Source organism: Eimeria maxima, genomic scaffold, assembly GCF_000499605.1.
Source record: "Eimeria maxima Weybridge genomic scaffold, Emw_scaff16, whole genome shotgun sequence".
In the NCBI taxonomy this organism is placed as follows: domain Eukaryota; phylum Apicomplexa; class Conoidasida; order Eucoccidiorida; family Eimeriidae; genus Eimeria; species Eimeria maxima.
This window is the reverse complement of record NW_013563557.1, coordinates 49,511-63,449: the sequence shown is the minus strand read 5'-3', so window position 1 is coordinate 63,449 and position 13,939 is coordinate 49,511. Positions and strand designations below refer to the sequence as shown.

The following is a 13,939-nucleotide window of genomic DNA, read 5'->3' as shown; positions in this document are numbered from 1 at the left end:
ACGGGGCACTTTTTCGTGGCAGAGCCGGATTAGGAGTACTCTCGTCCTGAAAAAAGCCACGATGGATGCATAGAACAGGGTCAGTTGTAGTCCCCCTGAAGATATGAAAAGTACGCGTCCTGTCCGGTCCCACTTCAGAACTGAAGACCAGTCTAGGCGAAGTGAAGCCTTGTCTCTCGCTCTCACCACTACGTATCCGCCCTCCGGAAACAGCTGTCGGCTAGAAGGAACGTGTTGGCATGCTTGGAACTAGGTACATGACGAGCGGACCAAGGTGGCTTGTCTGACGCGGACGACATTTCACAACACAGTGTTGTCGTCCAGTGTTGCCCAGCAGCTTGTTATTTGACCGAGCGATCCACTTCTGCGTCAAGAAACCCAACCCTCTCAAGGGAAGTGTGATATGTATCACGCCCACTGATCTAATGAATTTGTGATCAACTGCCAATCCAGCAAAGGACTACTGTATTATCCAAGTTCATATCACTCACCGGAGTTTGACACATCAAGAACGTTAGGCAGGTGGAGCAGCGAAAGAGTGTTTTCCTACAGAAGATTTGCCTACCTATGACCCAAAACATTCTGAATATCTGCAGTGGTGGGCCTAAGTCGGCATTTGTGGGTAATGTATTACACCAGCTTTTCGTATCAGGAGCACCTGGGCCTACGTCCGATTCTCACCGAAACCAGTCACACAGCCAACAAAATGCTAGACTTGGCTTCTTTGAATGCCATATTTGTCTCTTACCCAGAAAACCGATACGGTCTCCTAATGTTGCACAGACACGAAAATCAGGTGAAGGCTCCTACCTGACTTCAAATAATTTCACTGAGCCGTATCGCCTGTGCTCCAGCAGTGGACCCCCCTGCCTGAAGGGGAGTATACTACGCAAAGAATTTTCCAATGAAGCGAATCCAACATTTCTTGTCCTCCAACCACCTAGCAGTGCTGCAATAGATAATGCGTCAAGCTGCACGTCCGAAGTGGGACAAAGGTTCTGGCGGGTTACATCCATAATTGACCCCTTTGGAAACTTGTCCTCGAAACACATGCGCACTCCACAGTTCTATCAAGTTGAAGGAAGAGACAAAAGAGAACCGTGGGATGATGTGGTGAACCGCGTAGCTCACTGGTTAGTTGTACACAAGCTAAGCGCCACTATCCTGCTTCTGGGGGGCAATCGACTTTCGAAGAAGAGCCTGGCGAAGCATGAACTTGACAGTACTATTAACTGCAAGCAGGAAAGCGAATACCGCTGGAGGCCTTGCGTTGCTCAGCGTGTTTGCGTCCAAGCCTTTGCGTTGGGGCGGCTCCCAAATAACCCCTGTAAGAGGCAATAAATGTAAAACCAGCACCTCACCACTGCGAGCAGCCTTTCCAGGCAGGCACGCCTGCCTGACTGCCCGCCTAACGCGAAGGGTGAATCATCCATTCACTCCTATTTACAGGCTCCAGATACACTTGACACATTTCCACATGCAAAGTTCCGATGTGAGTTTCATCGCCGCAGCATTTCCAGCAATGCAACGCAAATTATTCCTAATGGTGTAATTATATGTTGCATTAGATGCTCCGTCCCGCTGTTGTAATTCTTCTCTCATAAGAAGAAACTACTGAAAAGACAATGCTGCGTCCACTAGGACCTTCCAAGCATGGTGGAGGAGCAGTCGGATTAAAGTTTTCGTTTCTTCTTGAGGGTGCGCTGTTTTATGTTGCGGGCAGCGATCTGTGCACGGGTTTCATGCTGGTTGGTTACCTCTCACGGGATTGTCGATCTACTGGCCCCTCTTTGCTGTTTGGCCAAACCGTCTTGTGCTGGGTGCTTTTTTGGCACCCCAGACATCGCAGGAATAGAAAAAGTTCCAAGAATCCATTCGGCAAGGAGATGGATATTTGTTTCCTCTCCGGTGACAGCGCTTGAGGCTTGCAGCCTCATTCAGAAAGCGAAGGATAGGATGGATGACATCGAGCAAACCTTGGGGGATACAGCGACGATGTAAGGGTGCACCCAAGCACGCATGGCTATCAAAACGGTGAAACTCCAATCACGTGGTACGCGGTATTTTAGTGTGCACCCCATTTATCTCTTTGCAGGTTCATTCGACTGCAGTTTGTGCGAGGCCCATCGCCGGAGACTGAGCGCAAGGCTGGAGCATCGAGCGCGCCGATACTCCACGTGGTATCTTTTAGCGGAAATGGAAGGCAGCTGCACAGATCAAGTGGAGCAGGGACTCTAACTGCGGAAGAACAGGGACAAGCTAAAAATGAAGGGAGGTGGGCAGCTCGCGGGCCGCTAGCAATATTGTGCGCTCTTCTTGCAGGCCTCTCGAGTGGCAATGAGCATTCACAGGTTCAATGCAGGAACAGATCTAACAGACCTAATGCTCCTCCAATACAAAATATGGGTTGGCCTCGCTACCTGCACCACCCTAACTGTCCAAACGCCCAACAACAGGCACCCCTCCCGCCCGCATTGGGAAATTTGCATGAGCAGCTCCTAAATCAAGGGGGTCAGACGCTTCTCTTCCATTTGCTCACACCAATGCTGTTAGCTCACAGCAAGACCTTTGCACTGTGCTGCCTCTGGAAAGCAACCAAACGTCCGCGAAGATTGGCGTCATTTCTAACTTGCATGCAGCGTGCATTGCAGCATGCCCCTGAGTGCAAGCCGCCCCAACAACTAAGCAGTCTTTCAAGTGACTTGCCTATTGACACGTATGGAAACGCGATGCCATACAAAAAAAACCTTCCGATGTTCCAGTGCCTCTCTACACCAAGGCGACGGAATACTGGGGGCCCATCGTGGGGCTCACCAAGGTGCGCTCTACCATCTGTACAATCACCAACATCAAGTAGTGCTTCCGGAACATCCATCAAAAGCTGCCGTATGTTGCATTCGGCAAGAAGAGCAAAAGCAAAGCAGTTAAGGCAACTGAGATATCGTAGTCCATCTGTAAGCGTGAACGCGTTACGTAAACCAAGAAAGGACCTTCGCTCGAAGATTTTTCGCCGCCTACTCTCCTTACTAAGCAATACAACAAAATGGCGTGTGCGTTGAAGCATTGGTTCCGAACCTCAGACTAGCCATATGGATGGCCTTTAGCATCTTACGTCCGGTGGTACCACAAATAAGACGACAAACTCTGCAGTAATCAGCGAACTACAGAGGGTACCCACCTACTGGTCGTGTCTGTGGGGTCTCATGTGCAGAAAAACGGTTTGCTGCCCAGCCAAACAGGTTTTACCGGTGACTCGTTTACGGGAATCATGAAACACCAACTGGAGGGGAACCCTTGCTCAGTAGACTCGGTTCTACCCCATAGCGTCGTTTCTCATGAAGGTAAAACCTTCCTAGCTGACAACATGCACCACCACAAGCAGCAGCAAGCCCCGCGATGCCTTCCTGGAGAAGCCTCTACTGCTCCTTCACTTACCGAGGCGGATCATCTGAACAGCAGCCGTAAGACTGGTTTTGGCGCCCCTGCGGCAGAAAATTTGAAATGTTCCATTTACACCTCATGGTGATGTGAATACCACGCATGCAAAACCGCCGCACCCGACTCTACCAACGGCTTACTCATTGTTCCCTTGATGTGCAAGAAGCTCTGCATCTACATGCAGACTCCCTTTATTCACGTTCTTGTGCTTTTTTGCTTTTGACCAGTTCTTAGCCAATGCAGCGACAGCCACCACGAACCGCCAGGCTATGATCATGGCAATTTTCCCCGGAATACCCAAGGAATGGATGAAAAAAAGCATTTGGGTACTCCACTTGTCCAAGAAAACTTGCAGCGGCAAACCGAAAACGTCCGGCAATCTAAATGGACCGATGTAGTGGGAGAAGCTCAGGCTAGTAGTTCGCACGCTTGCCGGACGCCTAATAAGGGTAGCTATGAATGTGGAGCCTTCACGACCCTATCATCAAGCCGTTCGCCAACAAGGCAAAAAAGTCGGCCAGCCCTAATACAGAGACATTAGCAGAGGACTTTTGAGTTTTACACACTGCTTTCGCCGTTGGCGCAAATCAAGACCATTTGGTGCTGCCATTCATGTGTGTAGAATTGCTCTTGCACACTTCTAGGTGAACATCTCAGAATCTAAAACTCTGCACATGACAAACCACTCCCGATGGAAAATTCCTTCGTTCTGACTCAATGACTATATCACACCTTCCATTTGTCCCACAGGTGAAACCCCATATCCTGTTCCTGATGCTGTGTCTGGACGGAAAAATGCTGGATGCGCGGGCCAAAGGCAACACTCGGCAAAATCGCAAGTGGACAAATCAGGAGGCAAGCGAGCACCACAACAATCCACCTGCAAGGACATGTCCGCCAAAGTCGAGCATGGGAAAAAGAATGCGGGGGGTACTCATGGATATGGCAGTGCTGAAGCCTCGAAAAGGTTGCCCATTGTGGGATGCCGGGGCAAACTGGTGCCTCCGCTCAACTCTGGCGCAGTACGACAGACCCAAAAGAAAAATACGCAGCTGCTTCCTCAGCGAAAGAAACTCGGCGAGAATCACAGCAACAGCACAGAGCCGTGTACCTCAGAGGTACAAAAACAAAAGTTGAACTCTCTAAGAAAAACACCAAGAAGGAGTTCTGCTGCCCACATACCCTCTACGGAAGGCTGCTGCAATTCCAAGACAATCCGTGGGAGCAATACAGCCACAAAAAACAGATGTACTCGCCTTCGTCTTCAGAAATTGAGCTTAGAACCTAGAACAACACCACCTGCAGCAGACGCTCATCCTGCCAGTGTGGTTAAGAGCGGCCGCCACTTCAGACAAGGTAGCAATGGGAGCTTATCAGAAAGTCTTGGCCTAGAACAGTGCCGCACATTGAAGCATCAAGAACATCAAGAGGTACTTCGGCCTCGAGTAGCCTCAGAGGCTCTCACGAGATAAGTGTGTTAGTGCGGGGCACCACGGTCATCTGTACTTGTGACACGCAGCAACGCAGTGAACCCTACCACCAGGAAGGGACATCATCACCCCCAAAGCAAGCGTCAAGCCAAAATGGAACTGACGATGAGGAGATGATGGAGAGGCGACGTCTTCGTCTCCTGGAACAGCGTCTTGAACTGCTGCATCGACGACAAAATAAAGGCACTGCCCCTGTGTTAATTCAAACGCTTGGCGAACAAAAGCCGCTACTGCCTCAAAAATGCAGCCAAAAGTATGCTGAAGGCCAGCGAATGTCGGCAAAACTCAGGCAGAGTTTACAACGTGAAGAAGCAATGCATGACTTTCCGGTGAAGCGATCACAATCAGCCTCATGACGACACGGCCAGACTTAGAGCACCAATATTGACATACACGTCCTCTACAGCAGACTACCTTTGCAAAAACGCAAATATGCTAGACTCTCAGCCGAATTGCTTATCCTCATAAGCTACCTGGGGCGCTGGTTTGGCAGCATTGCCCAAATGTAGGGTGTTCCTGAGTAACAGTTAGCATGCTTGTACTGATGGGGAGCTGCTCAAGGCTGAAGGTTTCTGGTCAGCTTCGATTTGGTTGGGGTTCAGGATGCTCAACAGGGAGGCGACGAGCGTTTTACCCTTAATGCTCCGACAGTTTCTACTGCCGCTGACCTTGGGCCTGACGCCGACAGCGTTGCGCAGCAGTCAGAACCTAGAGAGACACAATTGAGTAATGCACGCAACTTTTCGTTCTTGCGAAGCTATTCGGCTAGCCTGGTGAAGAAGAAACACTTCTTGTCGCTTGGTGAGGCTGAGAAGAGATCTGCTTGTAAGTTAGACCTTCCTGCCGCCTCCAATTCTGGTGTTCTGCTGCCAACTGACGTTTCAGTTGCCCAAAAGAAGTCATATGTTTTCAATGTCCTTGCAAGTACTTTGTTTCAGGTGGACGCCAAATGCAGTCCGGATTAGACAGAAGTAGCGGGGCAGCCCCAACAAGCAGAACTAAGGTAACTAAGCTGTTCAACAATCTCTGCCCGCTAGAGGCATTCCGTTATAGAGTGCTGATTAACTAGTTGAGCATGTATAGTTTGTGAAAGCAGTAATTCATCTTCGCAAAAACGCCGCAGCAGTTACCCTTTGTCTTGACGTGTACTGAACTGGGCGAACACCGAGCAGACGGCAGAATGGCCAAATTTTGGTTCAGCCTCAGGCCCTTCTGTGCCCGTGAACATTGAAACGGGTTGGTGACCACTTGTTCAAAGTCGTAATATAGTGGTTATCCGCATCTCTTCAACGCCGTAGTGGCTAAGACCTTAAGGTCGGGCTAGGAGAGGCTAAGCAACGACTACAATGTTGTGCTGAAGGACCAATCGAGCGTCCCAAAGGAGGAGCGGCTGGATAGATCACAGTCACGGTGGCCTTCCGGTACCGGACGTCAAGGATTGAAGGAAGCTGCGGTAATTACCAAAGCTTTGCTGCCTCCTGTGCGACCATCACAACAGCATCTGCAAGCTGACATACTATAGCCATTCGTTTACGCGTTTATCTTATCTATTCGTCTCTTGTTCAATGGCGTTAAGCAAAGGGTCATCGCGGGCATTAGCAAGCCGCAGGAGAAAAGGCTTTTTGCTGCTTTTCCTACCCAGACTCGGGGGTCAGTTTTACGGAGGACGTGTTCCTACCAGCTCGACTGTTTAACCCATGCACTGTCTCAAAAACTGCCGTCCCTACTGCCTTTGCACCAACGAATCAAGGAACAGACACAAGTAAGGCAAGGTCACAACAAAGGCATAAATGCGGCGAACTCTGCGTGGCAACCCGGCGGCGATGCTACTGCGTCTACTCTGTTCACCTGGGACAATGTGAATTGAAATACTTTCCTTTGCAGCTTGCACTGGAGACAGTGGACAGCTTAGAGAAGCGAGTTGCTGCCCTATCGCAAATGCTATACCTGAAGTCTGCAGGTTCTTGTTCATCCGCAGCTGCTCCCGTCTTCAGTTCAGGATCAAGCGTGGCTGGTTCTCGCCAAAAGTGCGTTAAGCAGTATGCGGGCGATGATTCAGCTGCGCTGTAACCAACGATGGAAACAGCAATTTTTCCGCAATGTCATTGCGTTTTTTTTCCCTTCAAAAGTGACTAGCAATATAACGTAGCTTCCAGCAGCTGCCATGCAGGTACCGAGGGCACGGTTTGTTGCGCATGCTAGTACAAATATATGGGGAGGGGGTTTTCCAGCGCGTTGCAGAGCAAATGGCTTTTGGGATGTATTACTCTATCCTGATATGAGGGTGTAAAATCTGTGAACGAATACGGTAGACGACAAATATAAACCGGGGACCCCCAGTTGCAAGGGTTCCCCCTATATACTGCATTAATGGTAGTACATAGAAAACAGTCAAAGCCTCCTTGGTAGCGCTTGGATTCATCGGGAGAGCAGCTGCTAGAGCCTTCGTTCAGTGAATGCCGCTAAATGCTTTATCATATCTACATCTAAGCAGCTCCAAATATATTTTTGCCGGTGGCCTTGGCAGATCCACTACAATCGATTAACACGTGACGTTGCTATTCGACTCCTTCATTTTAAACAGTTGTTGGGCCAGGCAAAATTCGGTTATCTTTTCCGTCGCTGACCAGTACTAATGGGTTGCGGTAGCTGATGGGAATAAGATGATATCCTCTCAACGTGTGTAGCTTGCATGCTGCTGAATCAATAGCACAATCCAGAAGGAAGAGCGATAGATTAATATGCCATTGAGGCAGAGAGGATGTTCGAGGGGAAGCCTTTCCAGGATGGCAAAAGCATTGGAATATCTGTGTTCTTTTTTACGGCATTTTCCTTTGGGGGCATAAGCGGAGTAGCTTTGCTGTCTTTACAGGTGGCAAACTGCAATCTACGAAGCGCATTCATGGCCAGTCTTCTCCTGGAGATTATTGGAATCTCATTAAGCACGCACGGGATAATTCCTAATGTTATGATAGAAACGGAACATGAAGGCCGTTGAAAAGCCTGGAGGATGTCAGGCTACTAGCGCCATGTGACAACGGAGTCCATGTAATTTCTTGTTTCCCTCCTTTGCGTCAACAAAGTTTTCCTCTGCTTGATCGTGTTCGGCAAGACCGTGTTGGGCAGGCCATTGTTTTACTGTATGCTTAATATGCTGAGTACTCGTGAGGGAACGCACGGCTAAATCATTCAGGCATCCCGCTGGCGTCCTTGAACCTCCGTGAAATGAGGCACCCGTGCCAGTGGCCCAGATGCCATAACCTGTATCGGGGGCCAGATGGCTTCAGAGCCCATTGCTACGGTGAACATGGTGCACGGTGCGAGAAAGCTAGCAAATCATCTAGAAAGCTGGCACCCGTGCCAGTGGCCCACATGCCATAACCTGTAACGGAGGGCAGATGGCTTCAGAGCCCTCTAGCGTGAACATGGTGCACGTGGGAGAAAGCTAGCAAATCATCTAGAAAGCTGACTAATCAGCATCGCTGTTAGTGAGAAATTCCCCAAGACTTAAGGTACGGCTTTCCTTTTCGCATAGGCAGCAGGTCACATATGCTGTATTCTGCGCGTAATCCGTGTTAACACTCAGACAAACGGCATAAGGAATAATATTCGTTGATTGCCTTACTTTAAGGTTAATTCCTTTCTGGGGAGACTGCGCTTCTGGGACGCACCAGTACGCAGCTAAACAGCAATATCCACGGGATCGCTAATCGTTCGAGGCAGGCACAGACTATATTGTTTTTTTTGGAGGAGCCTCTATATTCCTTGCCCTGCTCTTTTGCACAAGGGAGTATGCTGTATTCTGAGTGTTGTTTGCCGGAATATTCACCATTATGCGAAAACCTTTTAAGATTCTCTGGATAGTTTGTCCCTTACTAGAATAATGAGCGGTCTCCTGATGTTGCTGTTTAGCAATACAGGAAGTTTTCACAACACAAGTGCGACGACTGCATTCCCCGGCAGTGGGTTGGTTTTTGAACAGTTCTATGTGCTGTAGTACTTCCACGACTTTTTCAGAATCGGCGAGGTCGATCTTCCGGACGCTATGCATGCTGCCGCTATTCCACTCAAAGCTAGACTTCGTGCAAGTTGTGCATCAGTTCTGTATGGCTATTGGTCTAGATGGCACTGCTAGAAGTTACAGAGGACGTGCCTGCTGGAAGTGACAGCGGCGCTGCTGCGAGGGAAGACTCAGAATGTTGTTGGGTGTCATTTGATGGGTGCGCGATCCTAATGGAAAGAAGTTTGCACTAATGTTAGAAGCATATTGGCAGGGATATGCGGGAGCCGGTTGCTCGTTGGCCAGGATGTAATACCATGGTTATAGCACTTTTACATGCAGTGGGTTTCGTGCGAATGGCGGATTTTCTTTTCAGCTCGCTCGTAGATCCTAATCGAAAGGAGTTTGCAGAAATGTCAGAAGTATATTGGCAGGTGTATGCGGGAGCCGGTTGCTCGTTGGCTATGACGTAATACCATGGTTATGGCACTGGTAGCTAGTAAACATGAAGGAGGTAAGACGCATTTACCCTATAATATAGTTCTCGATACGTGTTCGCAACTAACTCCGCCTCCTAGAGACGCATGTATCTGGGAATTGTTTGGTTACGCCTGCAGCCGCTGTCGGTATAATTGCATGTTGATGAGGTAGAAAAACAAAATGCGTAGGTGTCGCGTTTTCTGCGCGGAATGGCATTGTTGCTTGTAAGTTTATAAAAATGGTATGCTGATGCCAAACGATGAGCTGCTTCATTTGGCCGGTAGGATTTTACTTTTTAGCGGCCTTCGACTTCCATGACTGCTTGACATGTTACTTTCGGCTTTTCGATCTTGAGCGACAATTGTGACCAGAAGGAAAAGTACAGAAGGATTCTCGGTTTTTCGATTTTTTATGACATTTAATAACACAGTCATAAAGTAAAAGCGTGTGGCTTTTTGTTGGCTTTTCTGGAGCTTGCGTACCTCTATTAAAATTCGAGGGGAAACGCCACGTTGATAGAGGGAAGTCTACGGGATTATAACACCCGCAAACAGCCCATCTGTGCTTATCAGTAAAAGTAGTGCAACTGCATTGACCCTTAAAAACACAGAAAAGACGGAAGATCTTGTGGCTGCTGTCAACCAATCTAGAATGAGATACATCCCTATTAGAAAGACACATGAAAATAAGCTAAATTGTAGTATCTAATGCGAGCTGGAATTTTGCAGTAGACAAAAAAAAGAGAAATATGAACAATAACCAACATGTGTGATTGTGCGGCATTTGGTAGTCCTCATTACCCGTTTACCAGCAAGATATCTAGGAAGAAGAGCAACATAGAGTTTGAGGGAAGCGCACGATTACCCATATTGCCGCACCGTTATTGTCAGCGATATCTGAGCTAAAGGCTGTACAAACGGATATCCGCATGTTGGGATAGGCAACAATAGGTCTGGCACCCGTAGCGTGGTATAGCTCCTTTGTACCTTTTTGCAGGAAGCAGTGTAGCTTTCTGATCGGAAAGTCGTAGTCATCGAGAATACAATCATATTTGAGCAAACCCAAACAGCCTTCGCTTTATTCCATTTGCGTTAAGTCCCACTTTGGTGCCCTCCTCTGCCAGTGATCATTTGTGAAATCTGTACCTTTTGCGATAACAAGAGGCCGAAAATATGATACAGTTAACAGACTTCTAAATTACCTCTGGTTACCTCTGGTAATTACCTCTGGTGAAAACAAATTTCTGCATTCCAGACAAACTCACTAAATTGTGTTCTGACACGCAAGAAGCCCATCTACACGACAGACCACATATGTTCTTAGACAAAAGCTGAGGGCGACAGGCCATCCAGAAAGCCACCCGTATTAGTTTCTGCGAAGTTTAACGTTATTGCCAGTTTTCGCAAACAGTGCTCTATCTCCAAGAACCGTTTCATGAGGGCATCCCGCCTTGGTGTTTAATCGCGCCATTCACGCATTACCAATTGTAGAAACAACCATACACATCCCACGTTATGCTAATATATTATTTCGAGGATCAAGACACGCGGTAACGTAAGGCTTTTCCGGGTACGGGCAAACTATGCTAACATGCTTAGGACCTTTGCTTCTATTTGCAGATGCCGCAGACTGCCCATTCCATATTATACTGCTTACTAAAGGTGATGATATCGGGCGATATTAAAAATAGGCTTGCCCGTCACGCAGTCCGTATTTATTTTATTAACGCGATTTTCCATTTCCACGTGTTTTTCATTCCCCAGATCAAATACTGTAGGGAACTAGCCTTTCATAAACCCAACTGGACACGTCACTAGCTCTGTAACTCTCTCCGCTAACAGTTTCTCTGTAAAACGTAGGGCCAAAGCTGCTCATAGCTCTTTGGGTACCTCATTTGAGGAACAGTCTCTACACAATATATTTTATTACTCTAGGATGTTTACACTGCACACGTCTTTTTGTACCTGATTTTAGCAACAGTCCTTATGCAATATATTTTATTAAACTAGGAACAGTTTACACTGCACAGACTTTGGCAACAATGTTTCGTACATATCCGATATAATACGTTAGGAAATGTCAGCTTACGTGCCCTGATAGCTGTGACCTTCAATGTCGGTGGGCGTCAATGCTGAAAAAAAGCACTAAAAACCTGGCTTATGACCGCCTGACAAATTCAATATCAGCCGGAATATGCGTAGCCTACAAAGACCATATAACATATCAGTAGAAACCAGCACTGCGGTATCTAGAATAACTCGCAAATACAATGTGCGCAAAAACCCGTCGTTCGTATTAGGTGCTAGCAGCAATGACCGGCCCTATGATGTGTCAAAAACCACGAGTCTTAAAAAATTGGCCGACTTTTTACATCCTGGAACATCACGGGCGTCTATGAACTAACTGAGCGGAAATCATTTACGTTTAGAAGGATGGCGTGATACTAAAAAAAATAGTATGCAATCCTTCCTTCAAATCCCTGTAGCGTTCTAAATTGTTTAGAGGCAGCATACTGCACAACGAACAACTGTCACCGAATGGGGAATAGAAAGGTCGCCGATGAACAGTGTAGCAATGTACATATTCTGGTGTGTACAGATTTGTCCTCATTTTAGTGAATACGTAGTCCAAGGTGAACGCTATAAATATATTCGAAATTTTTGAACGTGCTACGCCTTGATGGTCTATCTGCGCTTTCCGGCCTATATCTTCCCCTTGTAGTCTTTCTATTTTTTGGGGCAAATACCTTAGCTGACCATACTGAAAGATAACGTGTTCTATAATCTGAAAAATTTTCCTAGCCAAGTTGAACGTGCTCCTGTAGTATTAACCGTCTCACAAACAGAAAGGCTAGGTTGGCAAGCGTAGGAAGAAGACACAAACAGCTGCGGTGGAGTTGACTGGCTTTTAACCTCCAGCGTATACGTACGTACGATTTTCCGACAGTGGTACGACTTCCTGAATACCACAACATATTAACAGCCCGTAAATACACGTGACCAGTTAAGTTCTTCAGCTTACGTTCGCCGGACGGCTAAATCGATTCGCAATGGCAGGTCCCCGATGTTCTTGACTTTTGTACATAATCGAACTGCCACAATTATGGCTTGCCCTGCAGGAAAATGTGGACATTACTCGCTAGCAAGCCTCTACCGCCACTATATTTCTTCGAAAGCCAGCAGCATAAACTGTGGTTAGCTGCTGGTTGCACTTTCACAGCAACTTCCCAGCATGCAATTGGATGTAACGGTTAGTCTTTTGCTGCGCGCTCGTCAAGGCATATCATCTGGAACTCCGCATTTTAGTTGGAAACAACGGGCATTGGCACGTTTCCCAGAGCTGAATTTTCCCTGGTTTCTGTCAAGTCTTAGCACTTCTTTAAGGCCACATGCGCCGCAGCGGCAAGCATCACGATGTTTACCGCTTATGAGGTAGATTCCCAGCAGGCCGGGTAGGCTACGCGCATAGGACAGGGCACGCATAATGGCTAAAAGAACACCTCAGTTAGCCATTATTAAAGACCCATTCTTAAAGAACACCTCAGTAAGTAGATTGCTGCCATGCTGGACACCTCAGCCCTCGTTAAGAGAGCACGCATTTCCTAGCATTCTGCTAAGGCGAGCAAGAAGGTATCGTTGTTGCATTGTACTTCCTGGCACTAGAATATCGGGATTTGGGTTTCCGAAACAGCAGCAACAGGGTTTGCCCATGAAGTCAAAGGAACACCTGTTATGTGTTGCGCATCGCCTGCTCCCAACCGGGACGGGTACACCCGGGGACGCCGCCCTCCGCAGACTTGGGCGGCTGAGGCAGTCTGATTTACTAGAACGCACATGTTACTGTTTCTTCTCAGCCATGGTAGTTAGCCTGCGCTCATCAAGTCATAGAAAGCCACACTAATTGCATCTATGCGTCTCATTTTCCTGTGTTCTGCTCCTCGTACCACCCAAATGAGGAACGGGGCTGCCCGCCAGACGCGTGCATGCGCTAGCGGGGCTGCGAAGGGACAGCCAGTTTGCAGTTGCCGACACTGCTCGTACTACCCAAATGAGGAACGGGGCTGCCCGCCAGACGCGTGCATGCGCTAACGGGGCTGCGGAGGGACAGCCAGTTTGCAGTTGCGGAGATAGTGAGTTTCGTTGTGAAGCCCGCGAAAATGCCAATACTGCCAATACTGCCACTGTAATTTTCAAACACCATATGTAGTGCATCCACTTCCTAGATCAGCTTCCCTTCTGTTCTAGGGTAAGCCGCAGTCAGCCGCAGTCATTGTACCGCCACTGTTGTCAGGCGGGTCAGCACGGGTGCCTGAAGAAGTCCTGATAACTGCTTCTCTATTCCAATGATTCTTGAGGGTCCACCTAGGCCTACACTGGTAGGCGTAGCCCTCCGTTTTGCGTTGGTGCCGTGAAGCAAGTATCTGTACAGATCGCAGAATATTGGCACTCTCTTAAGGACTGAGCAATACACAACTGTCAAGTCTTCGCTGCTCTGATCGCCCTCGCCCCCCCCCCCCCCCCCCCCCCCCCCC

The 13,939-nt window shown here is 48.2% G+C and overlaps 1 protein-coding gene across 1 annotated transcript in view; it reads left to right on the top strand.

Moving 5' to 3' along the window:
• Nucleotides 1–13,455: 13,455 nt before the first annotated feature.
• EMWEY_00003130 (33 kDa dynein arm light chain, axonemal, putative) overlaps nucleotides 13,456–13,939 on the top strand; it is a gene marked incomplete at both ends in the record, with an annotated part of 1,752 nt that continues 1,268 nt past the window's right edge. Inside the window, one exon of the mRNA XM_013477646.1 lies at nucleotides 13,456–13,537. Coding sequence (XP_013333100.1) covers nucleotides 13,456–13,537 — 82 coding nt within the window. The remainder of the gene's footprint in view (nucleotides 13,538–13,939) is intronic.